The 24,916-nt window shown below is 39.4% G+C and overlaps 2 protein-coding genes across 11 annotated transcripts in view; one reads left to right on the top strand and one right to left on the bottom strand.

The window, feature by feature from the left end:
• fastkd2 (FAST kinase domains 2) overlaps positions 1–16,075 on the bottom strand; it is a 37,612-nt gene extending 21,537 nt beyond the window's left edge. Inside the window, exons 1-5 of one of the 6 annotated variants that reach the window (XM_057819249.1) lie at positions 15,873–16,075; positions 14,524–14,804; positions 14,345–14,448; positions 14,160–14,268; positions 974–1,097 (exon numbers count right to left, since the gene is read on the bottom strand). In XM_057819249.1, the coding sequence (XP_057675232.1) occupies positions 974–1,097; positions 14,160–14,268; positions 14,345–14,448; positions 14,524–14,739 (553 nt within the window). In that variant the 5' untranslated portion in view covers positions 14,740–14,804; positions 15,873–16,075. The other 5 variants (XM_057819247.1, XM_057819243.1, XM_057819258.1 and 2 more) reach the window with 5 other exon arrangements.
• Positions 15,552–24,916, top strand: part of mdh1b (malate dehydrogenase 1B, NAD (soluble)) — a 27,204-nt gene continuing 17,839 nt past the window's right edge. For 3 of the 5 annotated variants that reach the window (XM_057819295.1, XM_057819282.1, XM_057819290.1), the window contains exons 1-3: positions 15,552–16,021; positions 22,506–22,618; positions 22,698–22,832. In XM_057819295.1, coding sequence (XP_057675278.1) covers positions 16,000–16,021; positions 22,506–22,618; positions 22,698–22,832 — 270 coding nt within the window. In that variant the 5' untranslated portion in view covers positions 15,552–15,999. Of the gene's footprint in view, positions 16,022–20,548; positions 20,641–22,505; positions 22,619–22,697; positions 22,833–24,916 lie in introns of all 5 variants that reach the window. The other 2 variants (XM_057819308.1, XM_057819299.1) reach the window with 1 other exon arrangement.

Raw genomic sequence — 24,916 nt, 5'->3', positions numbered from 1 at the left:
TCGTGATGATCCCAAGCCGAAAATGGCACTTCTCGGTCGGACACGTGAGAACCAGAGAAGACAGTGGGTCGCTGCGTGAGTCCGGCCAGAAAACGGCTTTCGAAAACAGCGCATAGCTCTCCAGCTCTTCATGAGTCTCTTCCATGTGCTCTTGCTTACTTCAAAAATACTGCGCGCACTTTGAAAATGAGAGCACCACTGCCACCCATTGAGTGGATGTGCAAGTACACGTTATTCTAGTACGGGGAAAAAAAAAAAAAAAAAAAGCATGTTCCCCGAGGTCACACGCGCCACCCCCAGCATCGCTCTGTGCCCCCCTGGGGGAGCGCGCCCCACTATTTGAGAAGTACTGCCTTAGGCTAAGGGTTCACTTATTTTTCCTTCTTCTGTCATTGTTTGCATGCTATCCTCATTAAAATATGAAAACCGATAAATGTTTGCGTGGTTTTAGTTAAAGCAGACACTTTATTCATCTGTGTGATTTTGACAAAGATCAGATAAGATTTGATGGCGATTTTATGCAGAAATGTGAGAAATTCCAAAAGGTTCAGATACTTTTTTATACCACTTTATCGATTCTTGGCGGGAGCATATCAATAACCTTTTGGAATGCAAAATATCAATATTACTTATTATTATCGATCTTGATTTATTGTCACAACCCTTATATTGCTTATCTTATTACCTCAGGAATATTTTGTTGATTGTAGCCCTTACATCATTCACTCTCATTGACAGTTATCATAATCAAATCCATTTCAATTGGGAAGGCTGGCATTGAATGATCACATTTCATTGCCATTGACGGTGACAGACGTCCAATTCAATTTGACTGGGGGATCGCTGCCAGCCCTCCCAGTCAAAGTAGATTGGATATCTATCGCCGTCAATGGCAAGCAATAATTAATACTTAAAAATACATGCAAGTTTGGACACCCCTGGATTATGTGAATGACAAAATACTTGATCATACCTACGATTCTTTGGCTGCAAATATCCAGCAGTGGTTTAGAATAGAAGTCCATCTTGGCCATGGTGGAGATCATGTGCTGTGCGTTGGGAAGGCTGAACTGCTTTTTCATTGAGAAGGCCTTTCGCTGAAAGTGATCGAGAAACGTTTTAATTTTCAGATAGAACGCCACTCAAGACAGCAAACCTCTTCTTTCGAACGAGTAACATTTACTCAGTTACATTTACGTGGGTAACTTTTTGAGACAAATGTACTTCTCAGAGTAGTTTTACCGTGCCATACTTGTTAGTTTTACAAGAGTAGATTTGTGAAAAAGAAACGCGACTTTGGCCTACACTAGAGTCCTTCCATTTTTCCTCTTTATTCTACATACTATATTTTCCTTGATTTTTTGCCACAGTGGTTCTATCACTTTCACCAAGACGTCACAACAACATGACTCCATTACATCAATCAGACGTGACTATACAGTCACATGACCACAAACAAGCTTGCAGTCAGAAGTCCTATGATCACGCCGGCATGTTCAATCACGTGGTGTCTTAAAAAAAAAACATTTGACATAGAGCGTTGTCGTAAACATTATTTGAAAGTGCTCTCTCCCAGTTTTTAGTTTAACACTGATAAACCACGGATAACCGGAGATGTGATCATTTTAATTTTATGATGGGGGGTATGTTTTCTCTACAAGAGGGCACTTATGTTCTTTGGACGGGTGAAATTTCATTTCGGAAAACTTTTCTAGTCAGAATTCAAGGATTTTTGTGTATTTTTGGGGCCTAATAAGGTCATGTAATAGGTTATAGTATAATATTATAATTAGGGGTGTCAAAATTATCGCATTAACGAGCGGTAATTAAATTTTTTAATTAATCCCGTTAAAATATTTGACGCAATTAACGCACAATTGCCCCGCTCAAACAGAAAGGACAGCAAAAAGGACTGCAAAGTGAAAGGTGTACTTGTGTTTTTTGGAGTTTTGCCGCCCTCTGCTGGCGCTTGTGTGCGACTGATTTTATAGGCTTCAGCACCCATGAGCATTGTGTAAGTAATTATTGACATCAACAATGGCAGGCTACTAGTTTATTTTTTGATTGAAAATTTTACAACTTTTATTAAAACGAAAACATGAAGAGGGGTTTTAATATAAAATTTCTATAACTTATACTAGTTTTTATCTTTAATTTTCTATAAATTTTTATATTTATATATTTATTTATATATTTTATTTATTATTTTTATTTATCTTTTAAGAACTACAAGTCTTTCTATCCATGGATCGCTTTAACAGAATGTTAATAATGGTAATGCCATCTTGTTGATTTATTGTTATAATAAAGAAATACAGTACTTATGTACCGTATGTTGAATGTATATATCCATCTCGGTCTTATCTTTCCATTCCAACAATAATTTACAGAAAAATATGGCATATTTTATAGATGGTTTGAATTGCGATTAATTACGATTATTTTTTAGCTGTAATTAACTCGATTAAAAATTTTAATCGTTTGACAGCCCTAATTATAATACAAGTAGTCCCGTGGTTCTGACGTACAGACTTACGCGATTTTGACTTTGCGACGCCAGAGTCTCATCCACTGTTTTGTCTCCAGTTGTTGTTTTTTTCAGTTGCGTAACAGTGTCTCGCCCGCCATTTTGTCACCCTTTTTCTTTACTTTATTACAATGACGTGTAATGCATGTTTTGGATAATTACTTTTAGATTTAGGGATATTCCAACTTACGAGGAAATTCGGGTTACGTCGCCAGCGTAGGAAGGGAACTCGTTAGTAACCCAGGGACGACCTGTAACAGTTTATATAGATGGTGTTGTGCCGACTTTGGTTGACTTTTACTTGAGTAATATCATCTTGAAGTAACACTACTCTTAGATGAGTAAAGTGTTTGCTTACTCTACTCACCTCTGGTTTCTACTCATAAAAGGTCTTGATAAGTTTTGGTCTTGGTCTCGTTTCAGTCTCAGCTTGTTACGGTCACGGCTTCTAAAGGTTTTGGTTTTGATGAGTGACGTCTTGGTCTCATCTCGATCTCGGTTCGTGACGCTTTTGCTCTCAGTTTTGACTTCCAAAAGTCTTTGAATTAATGAATTATGGTCTTGGTCTCGACCGGTTTTAGTTTCATTTGTACTCTTAAAAGACTTGGTACTGTCTTAGTTGGTAACACTTTATTTGAACTCTGTGTCATGAGACAGTCATAATGACGACATGAAACTGCCATGAATGCTAATGACAGATGTCATTAAGTGTCCTAACCCTAAAACAGCTCCTAAACTCTTCCAACCAAAAGACATTTGAAAAAAATATCTCAATATTGCATCAAAAGTGACAAAATTTACTAAATGACAGTCAATGACATCCGTGATAAGCCCTCATTCATATTCATGACTGGTGTCATGTCATCATTATGACAGTCTTATAGGGATGGGAATCGAAATCCGATTCTAATTCCGAACCGGTTCCTAGTGTTTCGAGGCCTCGACATCACAATGAAAAAGCCTTAACGATCCCTTTAACGATTCCTAGAGACGCGTACTGCGTAATCACGTGACATGACGCGTCTTGTTGTCCAGACGCATCAAACTAGCATGGCGCCATGAACCACTCGCTCCAAAGTTTGGCTACACTTCACCAGGAAAGAGGGTGAAAATGAAAGGTTACAATGGTTTAGCACGAGCATTGCAGCCGTAAACATAACAATGACATCACGTAGGTTCAAACGCCCGAATGTGTATCTTCACTTCACGGGGAAAAATAACAAAGCCACTTGCAGTCATTCGGGCATGAAAATCACTCACCTTTTGGCTAAATTCGAAGAGGGTGACATACTTGAATTGTGTAGATCCGAGGAGAACATTTTTAAGAAGGGGAGGGGCCGCAATTCCATCAAACTAACTAACTAACGACATGTTTTATTAAAGTTGCTAAGCCTGTCGCGATATGAAATGAGTCCATTTGTCGCAACAAATACAAATGAGGGCGATAATTTTCACGGCTGTGTTTTATCAACGCGTGCATGCATGGATACATTTGTGTGTGCGTGTAGATGACTATTAGACTCCAGTTCATTTCACAGATGTTTATTAGTTATCAAAACGCCATAGAATTACAGTTCAGACATACAAAATAAGGAAACACGTGTATATTTAATACTGTAAGCGTTAGTATTGCTACATTGAGAAAGCAATGACGAAAAGTGATTTTTGGCGGAGTGTGACGCTGTTAGGGGTTTAGCGAACGTACTTCCGGTGTACATTTCAAAATAAAAGCACGCCACGTTCATATAAATAACGATTTCTGGAGCTAATCCCACATACACCAGAATTAATACTATAATATGAATGAATGAATTTATTGTCATTATCATCATCATCATAATCATTGACAGTTTCAGAGTGTGGAATTTGCCCGAAAAAAAGACGAGGACAGACAAAGGAAAGACTGGAAAAAGCAAATGCTTATCGATACCCGTCCTCCAACAGCCCGGTACGCACAGACAAGCATATTTGTGTAATGGTCCAGTTATTATCAGTTTTTTTTTTGTTATTTTCTTTTCTTATTTTTTACTCACATATCATTCAAAAGTCATTGATTGCCATGGAATTTCACATATTGTCAATTTGAGTGGGTTCATTGTATCAGTTTATGTCCAAGTTGGTGTAGGGAGGGATGGCCGGGGGTATCATGGAGGCCCACGTCTGCTGTATCCGCTTCAGAAGATTAGTCATCATCCTCCCTTGCCCGGCTTCCGCTAGTGAGCCTTTCATGATCCCGGGGCTCCGTGATGATTTTTGTGACCATTTGAGCGGTGGCATCACTTAACGCTGTTTGTTCCTTCGTCAGCTGGGACAATTTGTCGCCGTTGTTACGAGCAACCTCCGTTGCCTCGTTGAGTTGACTCTTCATTCTCATCGAGAATCGGTGTACCCAGAGGGCACCAAGAAGCAACAGGAAGGCGAGCGCCATCAGAGAGCCGAAGATAAAGAGGTCCTCGACGTCCTCAATCTGGAGAGACGTTAAGCATATTGGTCTCCATTTTCCCCAGGCATCCTCCACATAACCAGACGTGAAGGTGTTGGCCGGACATGGCCGTTGGCTTGGTGTAGGTCTCATTGTAGAAAATATTTTGTCCAGAGAACTGAGTTACCAGTCCACAAGCTCCATCTTACAGCAGGTTAGACACAGCACTCGCGTTGCAATGGCAGATCAGTAATCTAATTTTACTGGAGGGCATATCTTTAGAGCAATGTTATGTCTTATTCTCTGTCCCTGACATTTAATCATCCTTTGCATTCCATTTTGTTGTGGGAACAATCTGTGCGGATGTGTGTGTGTAGTGCAGCTATGACTCAATTCGGTCGATGTAGTGTTTTATTATGGTTTCTTTGTACATCTTTTTGAAGTAACTAAATGATTTTATACTCGTAAGCGCTGCATCACATGTATTCCATAGGCGAGCCCCAGTGTTCGTAATCGAGAAAGATTTTAATGTTGTCCTAGTAGTCTGATAGGAAAACAATCGGTTTTCTCTCAGGTCGTAGGAGGATTCCCTTAGTTGGAATAATGCTTGTAGGTTAGGCGGGAGACTGTTTGCGTGGGTCTTATCATTTCATTTGAGCAGTTTTGAAGTTAACAAAGTCATAAAATTTTAATAGCTTGGACTTGATGTAAAGTTCGTTTGTGTGCGCTCTGAACGGTGCTTTATGAATAATTCTAATGGCCTTTTTTTTGAAGGATAAAGAGTGGACAAAGATGTGTTGTGTATGTGTGTCCCCAGATCTCCAAGCAGTAGCTGAGGTGCGGCAAGACAAGCGCGCTGTAAAGGGTTTGGAGAGCCCTCTTATCTAGCATATTTTGAGCTATAAAGAGAATGGAGATGCTCCTAGCGAGCTTGTTGCGCAACTGCTCCACATGAGGCTTCCAAGTTAGACGGTGATCTAGGACAATACCTAAGACTTTGTGCATCTGTACTCTTTGTATCGCAACATTGTTTATTTGTATGTTTAAGTTCACGCTCAGGCCTTGTCTGCCAAATAACATGTATTTGGTTTTTTCGAGATTTAGGGATAACTTATTTGCATCGAACCATTCTTGCAGTTTTGCTAGTTCTGCGTTTATTTGCTTAGAGAGACTGTTTAGGTCTATTCCTGAACAAAAGATGTTGGTGTCGTCCGCAAAAAGTACCATTTTAAGTAGTTTAGATGCTTTGTATAAGTCATTTATGTATAGGATGAATAGTTTCGGTCCCAGGAAGGAGCCTTGAGGCAGGCCCATGTGATTTGACGTCTAGTTGATCTGCATCCATTAAATGTTACATATTGCGATCGATTGTCCAGGTAGCTGCTTACCCAGTTTAGAACGATGCCTCGAATTCCAAGTCTCTCTAGTTTGTCCAGTAGGATATTGTGGTTAACAGTATCAAAGGCTTTTTTTAGGTCCAGGAAAATGCCCACTGAGTATTTTTTTTGGTCAACAGCATCTGTGATGATTTCTACAGACTCTGCTAGGGCCTGCGCAGTGGTTTTTTTCTAAACCCGTATTGGCTATCATGTAATAAATGATGTTTTGTTATGTATTTGTCCAGTCTGCTGTTGAAGAGTTTTTCGAGGATTTTTGATAGTTGAGGCAGGATAGAGATGGGTCTATAGTTGTTGAACTCATGTTGGTTTCCGCCTTTGAAGATTCGGATAACTTTAGCAATTTTTATTTCATCAGGGAAGACTCCTGTCTCAAAAAATGTATTGAAAATATGAGTTATGGGGAGTAGTATTTCATTATGAATGTTTTTAATGAGCTTCATGTCAATTTCATGCAGGTCAGTCGAATCTTTGTTGGCACATTGCATAATTAAACTCTTAACCTCAGCGACCTGAATTGGCTCCAAAAACATGGATTTTAGTATAGGGTCAGGGCGCATATGAGTAGTTATAGAGGGAATGTTTTCTGCTAGTTAAGGCCCAACCGTCACAAAGAATTCATTAAATTTATTTGCAATCTCTTCTTTGTTCCTCAGCTCACTGTTGTCTCCATAAAAGAATTCAGGGTAAGATTTCCCCGACTCCTTATTTTTTATTATCATCCCGTTTAGTATTTTCCACAGTCAACACATGTAGCTTTTGTTGTCCTCCAATAATTTACAATAGTATTGTTTTTTACATGCTCGCAGAATGGAGTTTAGTTTATTTCTATATTTCTTAAACTTCTCCTCAGCAGGCCCTGTTTTTGGGAGATAAAATCCTTATACAGAGCTGTTTTATTTTTGCAAGCGTTGAAAAGCGTCTTGGTCATCCAAGGTTTGTTTTGCATTCTTTGCTTTGTGGGAATCAACTTAACAGGGCAGTGCTTATCGTAAATGTACTGAATTGTATTCATAAAGCACCCATACGCTGCATTCACATTATTTGCATTGTAAACATCATTCCAGTCTTGAGTTGAGAGGTCTTTTTTCATGTTTTCAATGTTTTGATCAGTTCTGATTCTTTTGTACACTGTCTTTGTCGAATTTACGCAGTAGTTGCATAGAGTGTAGTTTGTGAAGATAGGCAGATGGTCGGTGATATCACAGATTAGCAAGCCACTATGAGTCTGATTTAAAATGTTGGTAAATATATTATCAATGAGTGTCGCACTGAATGTCGTTATTCGTGTTGGTTGTGCAATCAGAGGCCGTAGGCCTTGAGAATACATGGAGGCAACAAAGTCATCTATGTGCAGATTTTTTGGGGGGTTCAATATATCTAGATTAGTGTCCCCACAGCTAAAAACATGTTTATTATTCGTTTTAAACAGTATCTGTTCCATATGCTGAGTAAAAAGTTGGACGTTTGAGTCAGGTGCACGATAGACACAGCAAATAATAATGCTTTTGCACTTATGGACTCCTGGCGTTGAAGTGGATTAGTTTCAGCTTACCGTCCACATTCATGGAATTGTTGTACTGTTCCGCTGTGTAGTACTTACAGTTGTTCGACATGTTATTGTAAAAGCTGAGGTCAGGATCAAGATTATCAGTTGGGTCATCATAGTAATCATCAATCTGGTCATCCAGAAAGGTGGTAACAGGTGTCATCATTAATTTTCGAATGAGGTCAGCTCTTCCAGGCTTCTCACGACTCTTATCTTCATGTCTTGCGACTTGACAAGGATTTTGCAATCAGAGACCCAGGTGCTGGCAATTTTCCCCTCTTTTTTGAGCTGACGTGCTTTTCTCTCTATTTGGGCATTTCGGCGAGTCAAGTTGTCATTCAGAAAAATCTTCATTCCTTTCAGGCGGTGGCGCTGGTCAAGCAGCGCAACCTTGCTCTTGTGGTCTGCCAACTTCACGACCACCGTCGCCGGTCCTCTCCCCCCAGTTGGGATCAGAAAGCAGTGACGAATGTCCTGCGGTTCCACTTTTATTCCAAATTCTTGCAGCTTGCCGATTGCCTGCTGAGCCACAGGGGGGCTAGCGGCCTCGGCATATGATCTGGGCGTCAGCTGTAATCCAGAGATGATGAGATCATTTGCACGTCTTCCTTGGTCGAGATCATCAGCCAGAATTTCTAGCCTTTTGATGCGAGCCTCCTTCTCCTCAACCATTTGCTTGAGCTTCTCGTTTTCAGCGCGCATCAGCAGTAATTCTTTCATGACTTCCCGATTCTGGTTTTGAATCAGGTTGGTCAGAGAAGCCTCCAGGTTGGTCAGAGAGGCCAGAGAGGCCTCAATTCTCTGGATGGAGGATTTGACTTCATCCAGATCCTCAGGTTTCAGCGTTCAAGGAGCCATATTGTAGTCGTATTTTTCAGGCTGGTCCCGGCCCTGAGCGCTTATCGTTTAAGATAAGAGCGCGCTTCAGGAGCTCTGCAATGTGCGTCTGTACACTTCGAGCAGCTAGAGCAGAATGTATGTAAATACTATAATACTACAGAATTTAGATTCTACACCAAGAATAGCTTTAAAATGACACCCTTTTTAAGAAATATGATTGGCAATGAATATTATAATTATTATAATACTATTTAGAGCTGAAACGAATACTCGAGCAACTCGAGTAACTCGTGTTTAAAAACTGATCCGAGTAATTTTATTCACCTCGAGTAATCGTTTATTTTGACAGCTCTAAGCATCACGTTTTGCTCGGACTACTTTTAATGCGGGACAACGCACTGATGTCACGTGCGTAGAGGAAGAAGCAAAAAAAAAAAAAAAAAACTTACTGCAGCCGACAGCCGCTACAAACGACGCCGACGTTACTAAATACTAGCCTGCACGATGCTACGTTGGTAGCAGGTAGCGTCTGATGAGTCTCATAGAGATGTTGAACTAGATGTAAACTGACAGACTCGGCCGCGTCTGGGCAGCGTTAGTAAACAGCCGCCATCTTAAAGCAGTAGAGCGCTAAGCGCTAATAAAGAGCGCTAAGCACTAATAAATAAGATTAACGTTACTGTCACTAGCTCACGTAATGTTAGCCCTGCGGAGGGCTAGGTTTCTATTAATTATGACCACTTTCGATGCGTGGCTAACGTCTCTTACATACAGGCTTTAACATAACAGCATTGTGGAGTGATGAGGGTGTAAAATAAAAACTCAATAATGCTAACTATCAATTTTAGCTCAGTAGTCATTGCTGGATAAAACACCAAGTAGCACTAGTCCCTAATGTGCTCCAATACAGCCTGTATCACACATTTATTTTGAACACTTCAAAAACTCAAAGTCCTATCAGGACTTACAGTTTAGACCAGACATGTCCAAAGACCGGCCCGGGGGCCAAATGCGGCCCTTGGTCAAATTTCATCCGGCCCCCAGCCTCTGTCATAATAATCATTAACATCTGGCCCGCACAGACTGGGTGGTATTGGTCAGCTGTACTGCTACCAGCATATGAAGTAGCTTACACACTAAGTGCTGCTCCTCATTTACCCACTAAAAGGCAGCAGCACTCTAAGCAACATTACCCCGTGTGACTCTTTACTCCCAATTTTCTAAAATGGCGACAATCAACAAAAACTGTGGACTGCGACGGCCGATGCTTCAGGGATAGGTGGAAAAAGGACTATTTCTTCACTAATATACGCAACAGCTGTGTCTGCCTCATTTGCAAAGAGACAGTGCGCTGTTTTTAAATAGTTCACGCTGTCATGTACGAAAAGATTACAGGGGAGAGAAATTGAAGCAACTTGAAGCTAGTTTAATTTTACAGCAGCATTATTACATTACATATAAGAGCAGTATTTCGCAAGAGCCCGAGAGTCGAGAGAGAGCGCCACAAAGGCTAGTTGCGAGATTGTTGAAATTATTCATTTTAAAAATTAGAGCTGCAGCTATCGATTATTTTAGTAGTCGATTAATCGATCAACTAGTTAGTTCGAATAATCGAGTAATCGGATAAGGAACACGAAAAATTAAAATACCTGAGCTGAGCCTCAAATGGTATAAAAAAAATAAATAAGGATCGACAAAAGAACAATGGCTAACTTACATAGCAAATGTCTGCTAGCTTAAGTGCTGTAAAACACTAACGGTTTTTTGTTTTTACAATGCTCATGACAAATGGTTGAGAAACATATTCCCACAAAAAAAAAAGAAAAAAAACAACTGTTAAATATACCAATAAACTAAGTTACGAATGCATAAAAAAACCATTAGCTCAAACAAAAACTTGGCTTATGTTGGTTTTAACATGGAGCAGCTGGATTCAGACATGTGAAATAAGGCAGACTAGAGGGCAGTTTATCACTTTAATTAAACGAATACTCGAAGCAGCAAAATTTAATTTGAATCTTTTTTCTTTAATCGAATACTGAAGTTAATCGATTAATCGTTTCAGCACCAAAAAATAAATAATAAAGCAAATGTGACACACAGAATGGCATGCTAAAATTTCCTTAAATATATGGACGTCAGCCAAGGTCGGCCCCAAACATTTTTACCACATCAAATCTGGCCCCCTTTGCAAAAAGTTTGGACACCCCTGGTTTAGACTAACTTAAAACTTAACTAGAACTTAAAAATGGCTTGACACAAATAGAAATTCTATTGAAACACGTGGGAAAAAATCCTAACTTTTAAGTGATGTGTGTTATCAAGCGTAAAGGCATTTTTAGGTGTGTATATATATATATATATATATATATATATATATATATATATATATATATTTTTTTTTTTTTTTTATAAGATCTAAAGGTTTTTTGAGTGAAAGCAGTGAATTAGTCTTTTTTTTTATTCTAGTTACATCTGAGATGCAATTGTTGGCTGTTTTCAACAATATACATCGAAAATAAAGACATTGACTGAAAATGGTTCAAGATTAGATGAAGTGTCTTGTTTTCTCATGTATATTTGTTATTGCTCTTCACCTAAATATATATTTGTCTTATCTGATTACTCGATTAATCGATAGAATTTTTAGTCGATTACTCGATTACTAAAATATTCGATAGCTGCAGCCCTAATACTATTATATATAGTAGTATACTATAATAATAATACTAGATTTTTTTTTACAATTGTTTTGAATAATGTTGGAAAGGCTAAGTCAGTGTTCTGAATCTGTTTACATTCCATTCTTTTGCACTAGTTAATGCTATGAGCATTTGACCTCATTGTTTATGTGTGATTAATTATTGTTATTTACATGTTTATTTGTACTTCAATAAAGAATGTAATTGTACAAAATGTTTTTGTGAATTAATAAGCATCAACAAAAATTTCATTGCTAAATTAGTAAAAAAAAAAAAAATATATATATATATATATATATATATATATATGATATTTTTTTTAATAGTCGACTAATTCAAACAAACAAATCGGGAGAAAATTAGTCGTTTGGGACAGCCCTACCGGAACATATTTCCTCCACACCCTTGTCACCTTTTAACCCCTGACCCATTTTCATGCCTGGTCATTGCAAGGTGGAGATAACTGCGTCGGGAGGGAATACGACCAATATATACCAATATTTTTTATTTCTATTAGAAAAATGTTTCAGTAAAATGTTACACATTCTTGTGTATTTGCCAGAGTTAACATTGAGGCTTTGGGCCTCTTTTGACCTCGTTTTGACTTTGTAAGATTGTGACTTCTGATTAAACAAACGATGCCAATCAAAACGTTTGTTCTTTTCCCCTAAATTAGAATCGATAATAGAATCAATAAAAAAATCGAATCGTTAAGCAATATCGATAATGGAATCGGAATCGTAAAAATCCATAAATTCCCATCAGTACAGTCTTATGACACTGATTTCAAACAAAGTGTAACCTCAGCCTTGATGAGAGGTGGTTTTGGTTTCGTCTTGAAGAGGTTTTGGTTTGTTTTTGTTTTTTTTGTTTCAACTTTCAAAAGTGTTGGGCTCATCGGAGTCTCAATGAGTTATGGTTTTGGTCTCTGCTTGTCTAAGTCTTGCCTCGGTCATGACTCGCAAAGGTTTTGGTCTCGATAGGTTATTGTGTCAGCCCGATCTCGGCTTGGGTCGGTGGTGGTCTTGTCCCAGTTTTGACTCCCAAAAGTCTTGATATCAAAAAGGTTTGATCTCTGTCTCGAAAGGTTTTGGTCTTGATTAGGGCTGTCCCAAACGACTATATTTCTCTCAATATGTCAGCAGACTTTTTTTTAAACGATTAGTCTCCTAATGTAATATTAAAAAAATGTTTAACTAATCGAGTGATTAAGTTTTTGTTGACACTTATAAATTCACCCAAAAAAACATTTTGGAGCACTTGAATTGTTTATTAAAGTTCAAATAAACAGGCAAATAACAATTATACATCACAAACAAACAATGAGGTCAAATGCTAATTGCATTAACTAGTGCAAAGCATTAACTAGTGCAAAAGAATGGAATGTAAACGGATTCAGAACACTGACTTCCAAACCCAAAACCGTTCTTAAAAAAAATAAAATTGTCTAGCATTATTAATATGGTATACTCCTATACATAATAGTATTATATTATTCATTGCCTATCAGGTTTTTCATAAAGGGTGTCATTTTAAAGCTATTCTTAGTCTAGAATCCGAATTCTTAAGTACTGTATGTGAGATTAACTCCAGAAATCACTATTTATATGTTGAACATTACATGCTTTTATTTTAAAATGCTCACCGGAAGTACGTTCGCTAAACCGCTAACCGTAAGCTTTATACTCCACAAAAAAGTGCACTTTTGATCATTGCATGTGGTGTCAGTAATAGATTTTTTTTTTCGTTTGCAAATGCTGTTAACCAGCGATTATTCATGTTTGAAGGGTCACCTTTTAACCGCAAGTTTGCGTTTTGGAGAAGACAGCCAATTTTTTATAGCAGGTTAAAGTGATTCATAGGTTGTCTTTTTTCCCCATTAGCCTCAAAGTAGCAATGCTAACCTTTACAAGATGTCTTTCCTTATTTTGTTTGCATTAACTCTCAATTCTACGACGTGTTGATGACCAATAAACATCTGTGAAAGGAACTGGAGTCTTATATGCCATCAACACACACGTGTACAGGCACGCACAAATGTATGCAGCACGCACGTCGCGATTAAACGCAGCTGTGAAAATAACCGCACTCATTTTTATTTACCATGCGATAAATGGACTAATTGTATATCGCGACAGGCTTAGCAACTTTGATGAAAAATATTGTTAGTTAGATGGACTTACAATCTGCCAGCTTGTTGTCTCCTGTCATCTTCCAAAATAACAACTGGGTGACGGCGCTTTAGGTGTTCATTCACGGCCTACGTGCAGCCTGGTATGCAAGCTTGTCATTGAAGAGACAGGACACAACAGTGTACCCTCCTTTCATTTAAATAAGTCGTTGTTTTGGGCACTCTGGTGTGCTTTTTTGGCTTTGTGCCACTTTCCCCGCTTGCATACCGCCACTCTCAACTTTCCATGCATATATTCTATTGACCCTTCATCAACCGTCAATGGGATGTTGTGCTCGTCGAGGCATTCACGTCATCGATGATGTCAACCATGTCGACTAGTCGGGACAGCTCTAGTTTTGATGAATCAAGGTGTTGGTCACTTTTCAGTCTTGTTTCATGACAACCAAAAACCTTGTTAAATTCTAAGGGTTATTTTAAATTCTAGTCCAAGGAAAGTCTCGGTCTTGCATACAACACTACATTCATACACTACAACTGAATGATAACAGATTCTGTCAAGCCGCAGTTTTATCATTCAAGGAAACGTACCACAAGTTTACGTTTGAGGTCAGGCGACATATCTTTACCCAGGAGACGCATCATGGTCTGAAAAGCCAACACACTCTTTATCATTGGAAGACGCACCTCAATGACCAGCCTGGAACAGCAAAAGAAAATGATTCATACTGGGCAAAGTAAATAAACGAACTCAAACCACATTCGCTAAAGCAGACCTCAAGCCATGTTTGAGTGCATCCACGTTAGCTGTGCTCTCCATGCGATCCAGACACGAGGCCAAAATGGACAGACTCTTCTCATCAAAGTCATTCAACGTCTCCTGTAAGTAAACAAGAAAACAAATGTTACACTCAAAACAGAAGAACAAACAAAAACTAGCGTGAGGTTCATCTACCTGGCAGGCACGGAGGTAGAGCTGGACTACACGACTTTTTTGTGGGACACCAAGATTAATCATAGACAGAAGAGAGTAAGCCACATCTTCAGGTTGCATTGACCCCACATTGGTCATGGCGTTTTGGAGAAGCAGCTCAAACGCTGGATGCTCCAACATCAGCTGGAGCTCACATCGGCGCTGCTCGTCAGACATCTTCTTAACGCTGGTCCACATATATGTAAAGTAGTTGCTGATTCCACGAGGCGAGGGCGGATATCGTTGGCTGAGGTCAAGAACATCTGAAGGAGAGCCACATTTTTCCAGCTCACTGAAAAGGGGGCTCCTCGCTCTCTGCTCTAAGGAACCTGCCACTGGAGTAGCAGCTGGTTCGTTTTTGTCTAATTCTCCCAAACTGGAATCCTGCCAGTGGAACTTTACTGAACTCCTTAAACTTTCAACCTGCAATAGCTGGATTTTGTAGGGATTGAGTACTAACTGTTGCTTGGTGGAACGTGAATTGTCTGCAAATGTCCTGTAGTGTTTCCACGAATTGATGCAGAAGCGTAAAGACCGCCTCATGACCTCCCTTGTCATCCACGGTGACATTCTTTTACATACAGTATGACATTAGCTAACATTCAGATATTGACTTCAAGTATCGCAAGGTGAACGAACTGCTATATGCTTCTTTGCTAGGCCACAACTAATCCGTCAACAATGTCATTTTTATAAAGAAATTTATTGAAAGAAGAAAATATAAAGCATAAATGTTCAGTAATATTTACTTTACCATACGTTCTCGCGTGATGACCCGGATGTTCAAGACGTGTGCATCACTTTAATCAGTCCCCCTAGCAACGTCATGCTAAATGGGAAAACGTACACAACGAAAAACTTTTTAAAAAAAAATTAAAAAAAAAATTCAATACAAACTAACATAATAAAAACGTCTTCATTAACATAATTGATTAAACAGAAACATCAAAACCCGAAAAGTTTTTATTTTTTATTTTATTTTATTATACTTCCTGTTGAACGTTCCGGTGTTCTGCCAAAATGTCCTCCCCGTGCGAAACGTGCTACCAAAAGCTAATTTGACAGCTGAAGTAATACCGTGCGCTTTCATCTTATTTTGTTTAGACTAATACGTACTAAAATAATACCTTAAGAACATACTTACACGCAGTCATCTCAAAAGAGCGTGGTATACATACACTACGTGGATAATGTGGTCAACACTGCTTTGAAGCTGCCACAAGAAAACACAATGCTTCAAAGCTATCACTGAGAAAGACACGCCAAAAGTATTTTGAGGCAATGAAAAGGTAAAATAAGACTCCATAAAAACGAAAATAGTTAGTACTCACCGCTTTTGAGAGCGCAAGCGCACTGGGCATTGAAAGCACAAGGACACCAGTTGCCTAGCAACAAACACCTCAAAGATGCAATAAATATATATTATGTTGCGCCGTGGCGGTCTAGCAGCAAAACAAAATGGCAAAGTTTGTGTTGGCTGGTAAGTAATTGTACATTTTTTGATTGGGATTTCTTATCAAGGGCATTGTTTTGGTCTCGATATTGGTAGGGACAGCATAACCTGCATGTACACTTTTTGCTGCGGACGGGCAGTGTTGTTACTATTACTTTAAAAAAGTAATTGGAGTTACAAATTACTTATTCCAAAAAGTAATTGAGTTAGTAACTCAGTAACCTGAATGTAAGACGAATTAGTTACTTGGCAAAGTAACGTGTTACTTTTCATCTTTTTTTTTCTTTTTTCTCATTCAAAAAAAAAAAAAAAAATATATATATATATATATATATATATATATATATATATATATATATATATAAAATATTGCGAGTAGTGCGGATATTGTGATAACTAGATGGTAACCTTTGCTGTTTGGAAGCTATTTAGTGTTGTGAATTAACCTTTAAAGTTGTTAAAATTGTTCCTGTTATTGCATTAGTTCCCTTCTACTTTCGACATGTGACATTTTTAAAACTGTTTCATCATTTAAAGACAGATTCAAATCAAGATTTTGCCGATTTAGGAGTACCGTATTGGCCCGAATATAAGACGGCCCTGATTATAAGATGACCCTCTCTTTTTCTATTGTGATAAAACAATAAAATTGCAATAACTGCATTAACCATCAAAGTGAAGTCTAACTGTAACTGTAGTCTTTAAACAAATCTGAATAAGGAAAAACATTGCAATAAAATAATGCAAACTGGTTAAACTTCAGAGTAGCTGAGATCTTTCATGACAGAACATCACTTCAATGATATCTGGCGCTATCTAGCGTTGTGAATGAGTATAATGTCTAGACCGCGAATATAAGACGACCACCACTTTTTCAATCTTATTTCAATGCAAAAAACACCATCTTATATTCGGGCTAATACGGTATTTTAGATTTAAAGGTTCGCGCGGAAGGTTCTCTACAATAGAGCCTTTCTGAAAAGTCTACTGCTTTAAGATGCAGGCTGTTTACTAACAGCGGCGAGTCTATCATTTCACATCTAGTTCTATAAACTTGTGATATCTACCGTAGATAGCATCATCTGTGCGTAGTTTGTAGGCTATTGGCTACAGTCAGGTAATATTGCAGCCACCTAGCATCACGGGTGCAACAGCGTCACAACTCCCTTCCCTCCCCACTCCCACTCTGCTCTCTCCGTAAGTCTGTGTCCCTCAGACTTTTCTTGCGTCATTCAATCAACGTAGTAACGCATATTAACGCGCGCCTTTATATCCTCACGAATGGTAACGGCGTTGCCAAGATGAGAAAAATAATTAATTAGGTTACTCACTACTGAAAAAAATAATGCCGTTAGTAACGCCGTTATACTCTAACGCCGTTATTAACAACACTGGGGACGGTACATTAATAAGACCAAAAAACTTTGGATGAAATGGGGTCAGGGGTACATTTCTCACGAATATGCAGATGTGTTTCCTAAGTAAAAATGAAAAATGTTAAAATGTTATTTTTATGGTGGGGCATTTTTCAAAATGGGGGAATTCCCCTTTGCTTCATTTAAAGGAAATTTACAGTGGTTGTGTTTTTGTGTTTGTTTTTTTTTGGGGGGGGGGGGTACTACTTAACCTATCCATAGCCCCTTTCACATACGCCTAAACACCATTAAAATCCCAGGATTTAAATGAGCAGCCCTTGTATGTGAAAGCAATTTCCCAGGTCGACTGACACAGAGATTACGCGGAAGTTTCTCAGGTCGCGTCTTCGTATAATGTCCGGGACGAGGCGCATGTGAAAGCCAGTGTCAAATTTCCGGGTCACAGCATGATGGCTGATGACGTAAATATTATGGCAGGCCGATCGTCACTTCCTCTTTCTTCGCAGTAAGACGAAAAGCGGTAAATAAACATCGCCATTATCAACATAGTAAACTGGAAACAGCTAAATTAAACTGAAAACATAACAAAATTAAATTGCTGCTGGATCGTAGAGCCGAGGAAGAGAGTCCATTGAAGAGGGGAAATAACACAATGGTCGACGGGGATCAATAACACTAACCTAAGCAGTAGGCAGAGACCCGATAAGACAAGAAAACAAACAAACAAACAAATACATGCAAATACGAGCACAACGTAGGGGATTTCAAAACAAGGACCCCAGAGGTGTCGAATGGAATCAAGCAAGTTAATATATCGGCTCCCTTCTCTTGGATCGCCTGGGCTCGAATACGGTCTTGATGAGCTTGAATTGGCATCGGGAACGGTCCACAACCGGCTCTGTAACAAAACACGATTTGACCAACATTGTTACAGCCGTTGACGAAGGGCTGGGCGATATGGCCTTAAGTACGTATCACGATAAATTGAGCAGATTTACCTCGATAATGATAAATGACGATAAATTCGCCCAAGCGGACTGTTATATAATTTGAAAATTTGAATCAACCGTTTATTGTTAAATTTATTTACCAGCTTTCAATTTAACAATTGCACATGCAGTCTAAACATTAAGTATTAAAAAAAATCTTGTAAACAATAAGAATTCTAGTGTGAACATTTATAACAGCTTGTATGGCTTGAAAAATGTACAACATTATAAAAATCAATATGACGACTGTGCAAACATGTCATTCTAACACAAATGACTTGCAGCTCTAACAGTACACTTCAGACAACTTATTGGTAATGGCTGCTGTGACATAATTATTCAACACAAGTGTTTACGTCAAGGTTTCAGGTTTTTGTTTTTTTTTCCCCGAAACCTTTTTTAATACATGCACCCCCCCACACAGACACAACCAGATTAAAGCTGTATTGCTCTGATGCCAATGAAATATTCAAGGTTTTATGATGGCAGAATAAAGCAAACACATACAGAAAAATAGCTGTGGCCATTGAACTGTCATATTATATATAGGCTTCATTGTTGGATTATACTTTATGCTGAGTGCTTTACCATCATGAAAGCTTTCAGAGAAATCACACAGAAATGCCAAATAACGCGACATAATGATTGCTACATGAAGTCCGTGCCCAGTCCACTCATTAATTTCAGCTGTTTCGACAAGGTTAGAGCCGCTATCCGACTCTTTCACGTTCATTTGTAGCTGCTGTTCGCCGCTAGCGTTAGCCTGTGGCTTGGCTACCAGAAGAAAGTACTGAAAGCATCCTCTCCTGAAATCGTGAGAACCAGGGAGGACAGCGGGTGATAGCCCGTCTGGAACCCGCCAAGAGTTTACGTAATGTCGGGTTTTGGTGAAGCTAACTTAAGCCCGACTCCATCCCGTTTACTTGTAGCGTTAGCCGCTGGCGTTAGCCTACCGGGCTTCTGTTTGTTTGGCTTCCTGAAAACCACGTGACTCCATACGTAAGCACACTGTCTGCTTTCTTAAAGGGGAACGAACATGGCCGAACAACACAGAGTCAAAGCGGGATGAAAAGACTATATTTTCTTGTTTTATTAAATGACCGAATTTACCAACATGGTCAAAATTACGTCGGTCATCATGAAGAATTTCGGTGACGGTAAATTTTCGGTTTACCGCCCTGCTCTAATGGGAAGACAATCTAAATGACTGAAATCATTATATAATGCAAATAAGGTTGCTTAAAAGTTGGTGGGGACAATTTCAGCACCATGAAAAGTTGGTAGTGTTATGTCTCTACTAGGGATGTCCCGATCCAGGTTTTTGCATTTCCGATCCGATACCGATATTGTTTTGCACTTCCGATCCGATACCGATACTGGCCGATGCCGATATCGGCCTATCTGAGCATGTGTTAAAGTTTAAAGTTATTTAGCCTCCTTACTTAGTTGTCAGACTCATATTGAAAAGGGTTTTAGTACTCTTGATAACAACTAGCCAGCTGAATTAGGTGAGTTTGAATAACACACAACGGTTGGTAACAAGAAACTGACCTGTTTATTCAGTGACAAAAACAAAACATTATAAATAATAAACAGAAATGGCATAGTCAGTCAGTAAAACGTGCAAATATTATTGTAAACTCTTAAAAAAGCAAAACACACAAACAACCTCAGTGGAAAATCCCACAACTCCCCCAAGCTATTAGATGCTTTTAATGTTTCGTGCATTAGTTACAATAATTGTATAAAAAGCCTCTCAGGTTTAAATAAACAACTATTTCAGTATCAAATTAACATTTTAAAACAGTAAATAAATACTCAAGTCCCCATTCTGTATCAGCAGCTTTAAACTACCTTCAAGTCATTTAATTTTGCAAATCAACTGTTAAAGTTGTTAAAATTGCTCCCGTTATTCCATAATTTCCCTTCTGTCTACTTTCGACATGTGAAAGTTTTAAAACTGTTTTGAAGATAGATTCAAGTCAAGATTTTGCCGATTTCGAAGTATTTTAGATAAAAAGTTAATTAGGTTCGCTTGGAAGGTTCACAACAGCCTACTAGGGAAGTCTCCTGCTTTAAGATGGCGGCTGTTCTTTTTTTGTTTTTTTAAAAAATAATTTTATTGTCATCATCATCAGTATCATTGACAATCATTGACAATTACAAAATGTGATATGATTTGCCCGAAGGAACCGAAGAAGAAGACAAAGGCGGACGGGAAGAAGCATATGGTTATCCGTTTCCCGTCCCCCATACAACTAAAGACGCACATTCAGACATGGTACATACATCAGATGGCCACAAAACTGTACTGGATGCGTGTTTACTAACGCATCCAGTTTTCCATACTTCAATGTTGCTAACGCCGTCGAGTCTGCCATTATGCATCTAGTTCTATTTACATATGATATCTATTATCTACAGTAAAATGATGTTGATGTAGTTTGTAGCAGCTGTCAGCAGCAGTCAGGTATTCTTGTGTTTTTTATCCAGCGGCATGAGTTGAGCTAAAGCCGTGAGTCAAGCATTGGCATTACCCGGGTCTATGACAAGCATGAGGTTTTACTCTCGGGTCTGTTCCTCATTGCGTCCCGAAGACCGCGCTGTGTATTAGTTCCGCTTTACTTGACATATTTCAATAATCGGAATTTGGATGTTTGTGAATCGTTCTCGAATCTTCCACGGCCGGATCGCTCAAGGATGTAATGACTGCTGGGCATGTTGTACCGTGGTTCTAAGTGTTGGATGGTGTTGAGGTAATTATCGAGGGTTGATTGATTAAATATTTGCTTGATTGATTGATATATACCATAAATAATACATATTGCCATATTTTTCTCTTATTGATATAACCAGTAAATGATTATTGCTTGCTATACTAGGTTGTAGTATAATGTTTAAGTGTTACAAAGAGTGAAGAGGGTCGGGATGACAACTGCCTTGCTTCATGGCCGCATCATTGCGTAACTAGACCTTCCAAGACATCTTCAGCACCTGGCGTCTGGACTTTCGTCTAGACCTTCGAGGACAAGTTTCCATTCGAGGACATCTTCCATGGCCGCAGCGTTGCATAACTGAAGTGTCTGGGTCATTTTGACCGTTGTTTACATGTGCCTTTGCTTACATACGTGTACTTAGTTAGTTCCACCTACATGCTCACATAGCCAACCAAAATCACATGGGTGTCTCCAGCTTGCTTCCCCCTCCCTCAGGGCGGCACCTTTTTTGTGTTAGGACAAACCCCTAAATAAAAATAGCAAGGAGGGTTTTTCTTTAGATCAATTTTGGTGACTAGACAGCGTAATCTAGCATTCCTCTGGCTAGTCACTCTTTTGCTCTCCTTGGCCAAGAAAACTGAGTGTCTTCTCTCCTTATTTTTGGGTAATTTTACAAATGTCGACCTAAGGGTCTATTTTTGAACTTGACAGATGGTGCGTCTTTACTCACGAGAGATAATGACTCGTCATCCAGAATGAATTCTTCGGCAATGACTCTTGTTATTCCCTGGGCTTTGGGACTGTCGAGTGCCAGTTTGTCACGCATAGCAAAAGTTTCTGCCAGTGTTAGTTGCGTAGGACCTTTCTTTTTGTCTTCGGTTTTCTTAACATACTCCTCATATTGTTTGTGGTGGTATTTCGCTAAATGCTTGATTAGGTTGGTTGTATTTAAACTTCTTACAGCTTTACCACCACGCTTGACTTTATTGTGGCATATGTTGCACTCTGCCTCTTCGTCTTTGTCGTCCTTTAAGGTGAAATGATCCCACACAGCTGACATTTTTTACCAATAAAGTCTCTCGGTAAATTGGGAGACAGTAATGTAGTGTGTTGAAGGTGTGCCGTAAAATGCGGACCGGATTTTAGGGAAACTGAAGCAAAAACTGGAATGTATTATGTAAATCAGTGCGCTGGAAAACCCGGACCGGACTTTAAAAAAAAAACTGGATCGGAAGTCTGGATCGGAATTTTTCCGTGTAGGGTGATCCGATACCGATTCGCATTTTTTTGCCCATATCGGCGTCCGTTCTGATCCAAATATCGGATCGGGACATCTCTAGTCCCTACCATCCCTATGCAAACCTACGCCTTTGTTTCTTATTACCATCGGCTACCATTGATTTTTTTTTTTCTGTATGTACTCCCACAGGCAAAACAAACTGCCCCTATTATGCCAAAGCGGAACTTTTGGCTGATAGACTACAGCGTTCTTTGCCTGATTTCCGCATTCACAAGATTTCAATCCTCCCAGATGAATGGCAGGTAAACGTATCCTATCCATTTCCCTGGGGTATCATATTTTAGATAAATATCTGAATGACAATTTACTGGTCCCTGGCAGGATTGGCTAGAGGAAACTTGTGTAAAAAATGGCTGGAATCATGAAGAGTCCCCTCTGGTGTGGAGAGAACTGGTGCACCAAGGAGGCAAAGGAGTGTTCTTAGGAGGCTTCTGTGACTTCTTAGAGCACTGTCAGGTAGGCCCGTGTTCGACCATTTACTAGTATTGTGCCACTGTATCTGAGACCAGAACAAGACCTAGACTTGGGAGGCGAGACTGAGACAAGATCAGGATTTTTGGTTGTCGAGACGAAGACTAGACCGAAAATAAGACAAGCTAAGACCAAGACCTTTTGGAGTTCAGACTGAGACAAGACCAAGACCTTTGGGAGTTGAGACAGAGACAACACTGAGACAAGTAGATACTTAGGTGAGACAGAGATAAGACTGAGTCAAGACCGAGACATGACCAAGACTTTTGGGAGTCGAGACGGAGATAAGACTGAGACAAAGACCAAGACTTTGGGAGTGGAAACTGAGACAAGACCGACACAAAGAGCAAGACTTTGGGAGTTGCGACTGAGACAAGACTCTCAAAATATGATCTTGAGACCAATACAAGACCGAGACTTTTGGTAGTCGATACCGATATAAATCTGAGTAAAGACCAAGACTTGGGAACTGGGAGTTAAGACTGAGACAAGACCGTCAAAATGTGGTCTTTAGATCAAGACAAGACCGAAACAAGTTGACACCAAATTGAGACCAAGAGTTTTGGGAATTGAGACTCAGATAAGACGGTCAAAATTTGGTCTTTAGACCAAGCCAAGACCGAAACAAGTACACACTAATGTGAGACCAATAGACACCAATGTGAGACCAAGACCTTTGGGAGTCGAGACAGAGATAAGACTGAGACAAAGACTGAGACTTTTGGTATTCGAGACCAAGATAAATCTGAGTCAAGACCAAGACTTGGGAACTGGGAGTTAAGACTGAGATAAGACCATCAAAATGTGGTCTTGAGATCAAGACAAGACCAAAACAAGTTGACACCAAGTTGAGACCAAGACTTTAGGGAATCGAGACTGAGATAAGATGGTCATAATGTGGTCTTGAGACCTATCCAAGACCGAAACAAGTAGACACCAATCAAAGTAGACCAAGATTTTTTGGAGTCGAGACGGAGATAAGATCGAGACAAAGACCAAGACTTTGGGAGTGCAGACTGAGACGAGACGAAACAAAGAACCAAGATAAATTTGAGGCAAGACCAACACTTGGGAACTGGGAATTAAGACTGAGACAAGACCGTCAAATTGTGGTCTTGAGATCAAGACAACACCGAAACAAGTTGACACCAAGTTGAGACCAAGACTTTAAGGAATCGAGACTGAGATAAGACGGTCAAAATTTGGTCTTTAGACCAAGCCAAGACCGAAACAAGTAGACACCAATTTGAGACCAAGACCTTTGGGAGTTCAGACAGAGATAAGACCAAGACAAAGACCAAGACTTTTGGTGGTAGAGACCAAGATAAATCTGAGTCAAGACCATCAAAATGTGGTCTTGAGATCAAGGCAAGATCGAAACAAGTTGACACCAAGTTGAGAACAAGACTTTAGGGAATCGAGACTGAGATAAAACGGTCAAAATTTGGTCTTTAGACCAAGTCGAGACCAAAACAAGTAGACACCAATGTGAGACCAAGACCTTTGGGAGTCGAGACAGAGATAAGACCAAGACAAAGACCAAGACTTTGGGAGTGGAGACTGAGACAAGATCGAGCCAAAGAACGAGACTTTGGGAGTTGAGGCGGAGAGAAGACTCTCAAAATATGGTCTTGAGATCAATACAAGACCAAGACAATTGGACACTAAGACCAAGACTTTTGGTAGGCGAGACCGAGGTAAGTCTGAGTCAAGACCGAGATGACAGACTTTTGGGAGTTGAGACTGAGAAAGGAATGTCAAAATTTGGTCTTGAGACCAAGCCAAGACCGAAACAAGTAGACACCAATGTGAGACCAAGGCTTTTGGGAGTTGAGACGGAGATGAGACCGAGACGAGACCAAGACTTTTGGGAGTTGAGACTGAGATAAGACCAAGACAAAGACCAAGACTTTTGGTAGTTGAGACCAAGATAAATCTGAGTCAAGGCCAAGACTTGGGAACTGGGAGTTAAGACTGAGACAAGACCATCAAAATGTGGTCTTGAGATCAAGACAAGACCGAAATAAGTTGACACCAAGTAGAGACCAAGACTTTAGTGAATCGAGACT

This window comes from Corythoichthys intestinalis, chromosome 2 (genome assembly GCF_030265065.1).
Source record: "Corythoichthys intestinalis isolate RoL2023-P3 chromosome 2, ASM3026506v1, whole genome shotgun sequence".
NCBI lineage: Eukaryota > Metazoa > Chordata > Actinopteri > Syngnathiformes > Syngnathidae > Corythoichthys > Corythoichthys intestinalis.
The sequence above is the reverse complement of the archived record's forward strand: the minus strand, read 5'-3'. Positions and strand labels throughout refer to the sequence as shown.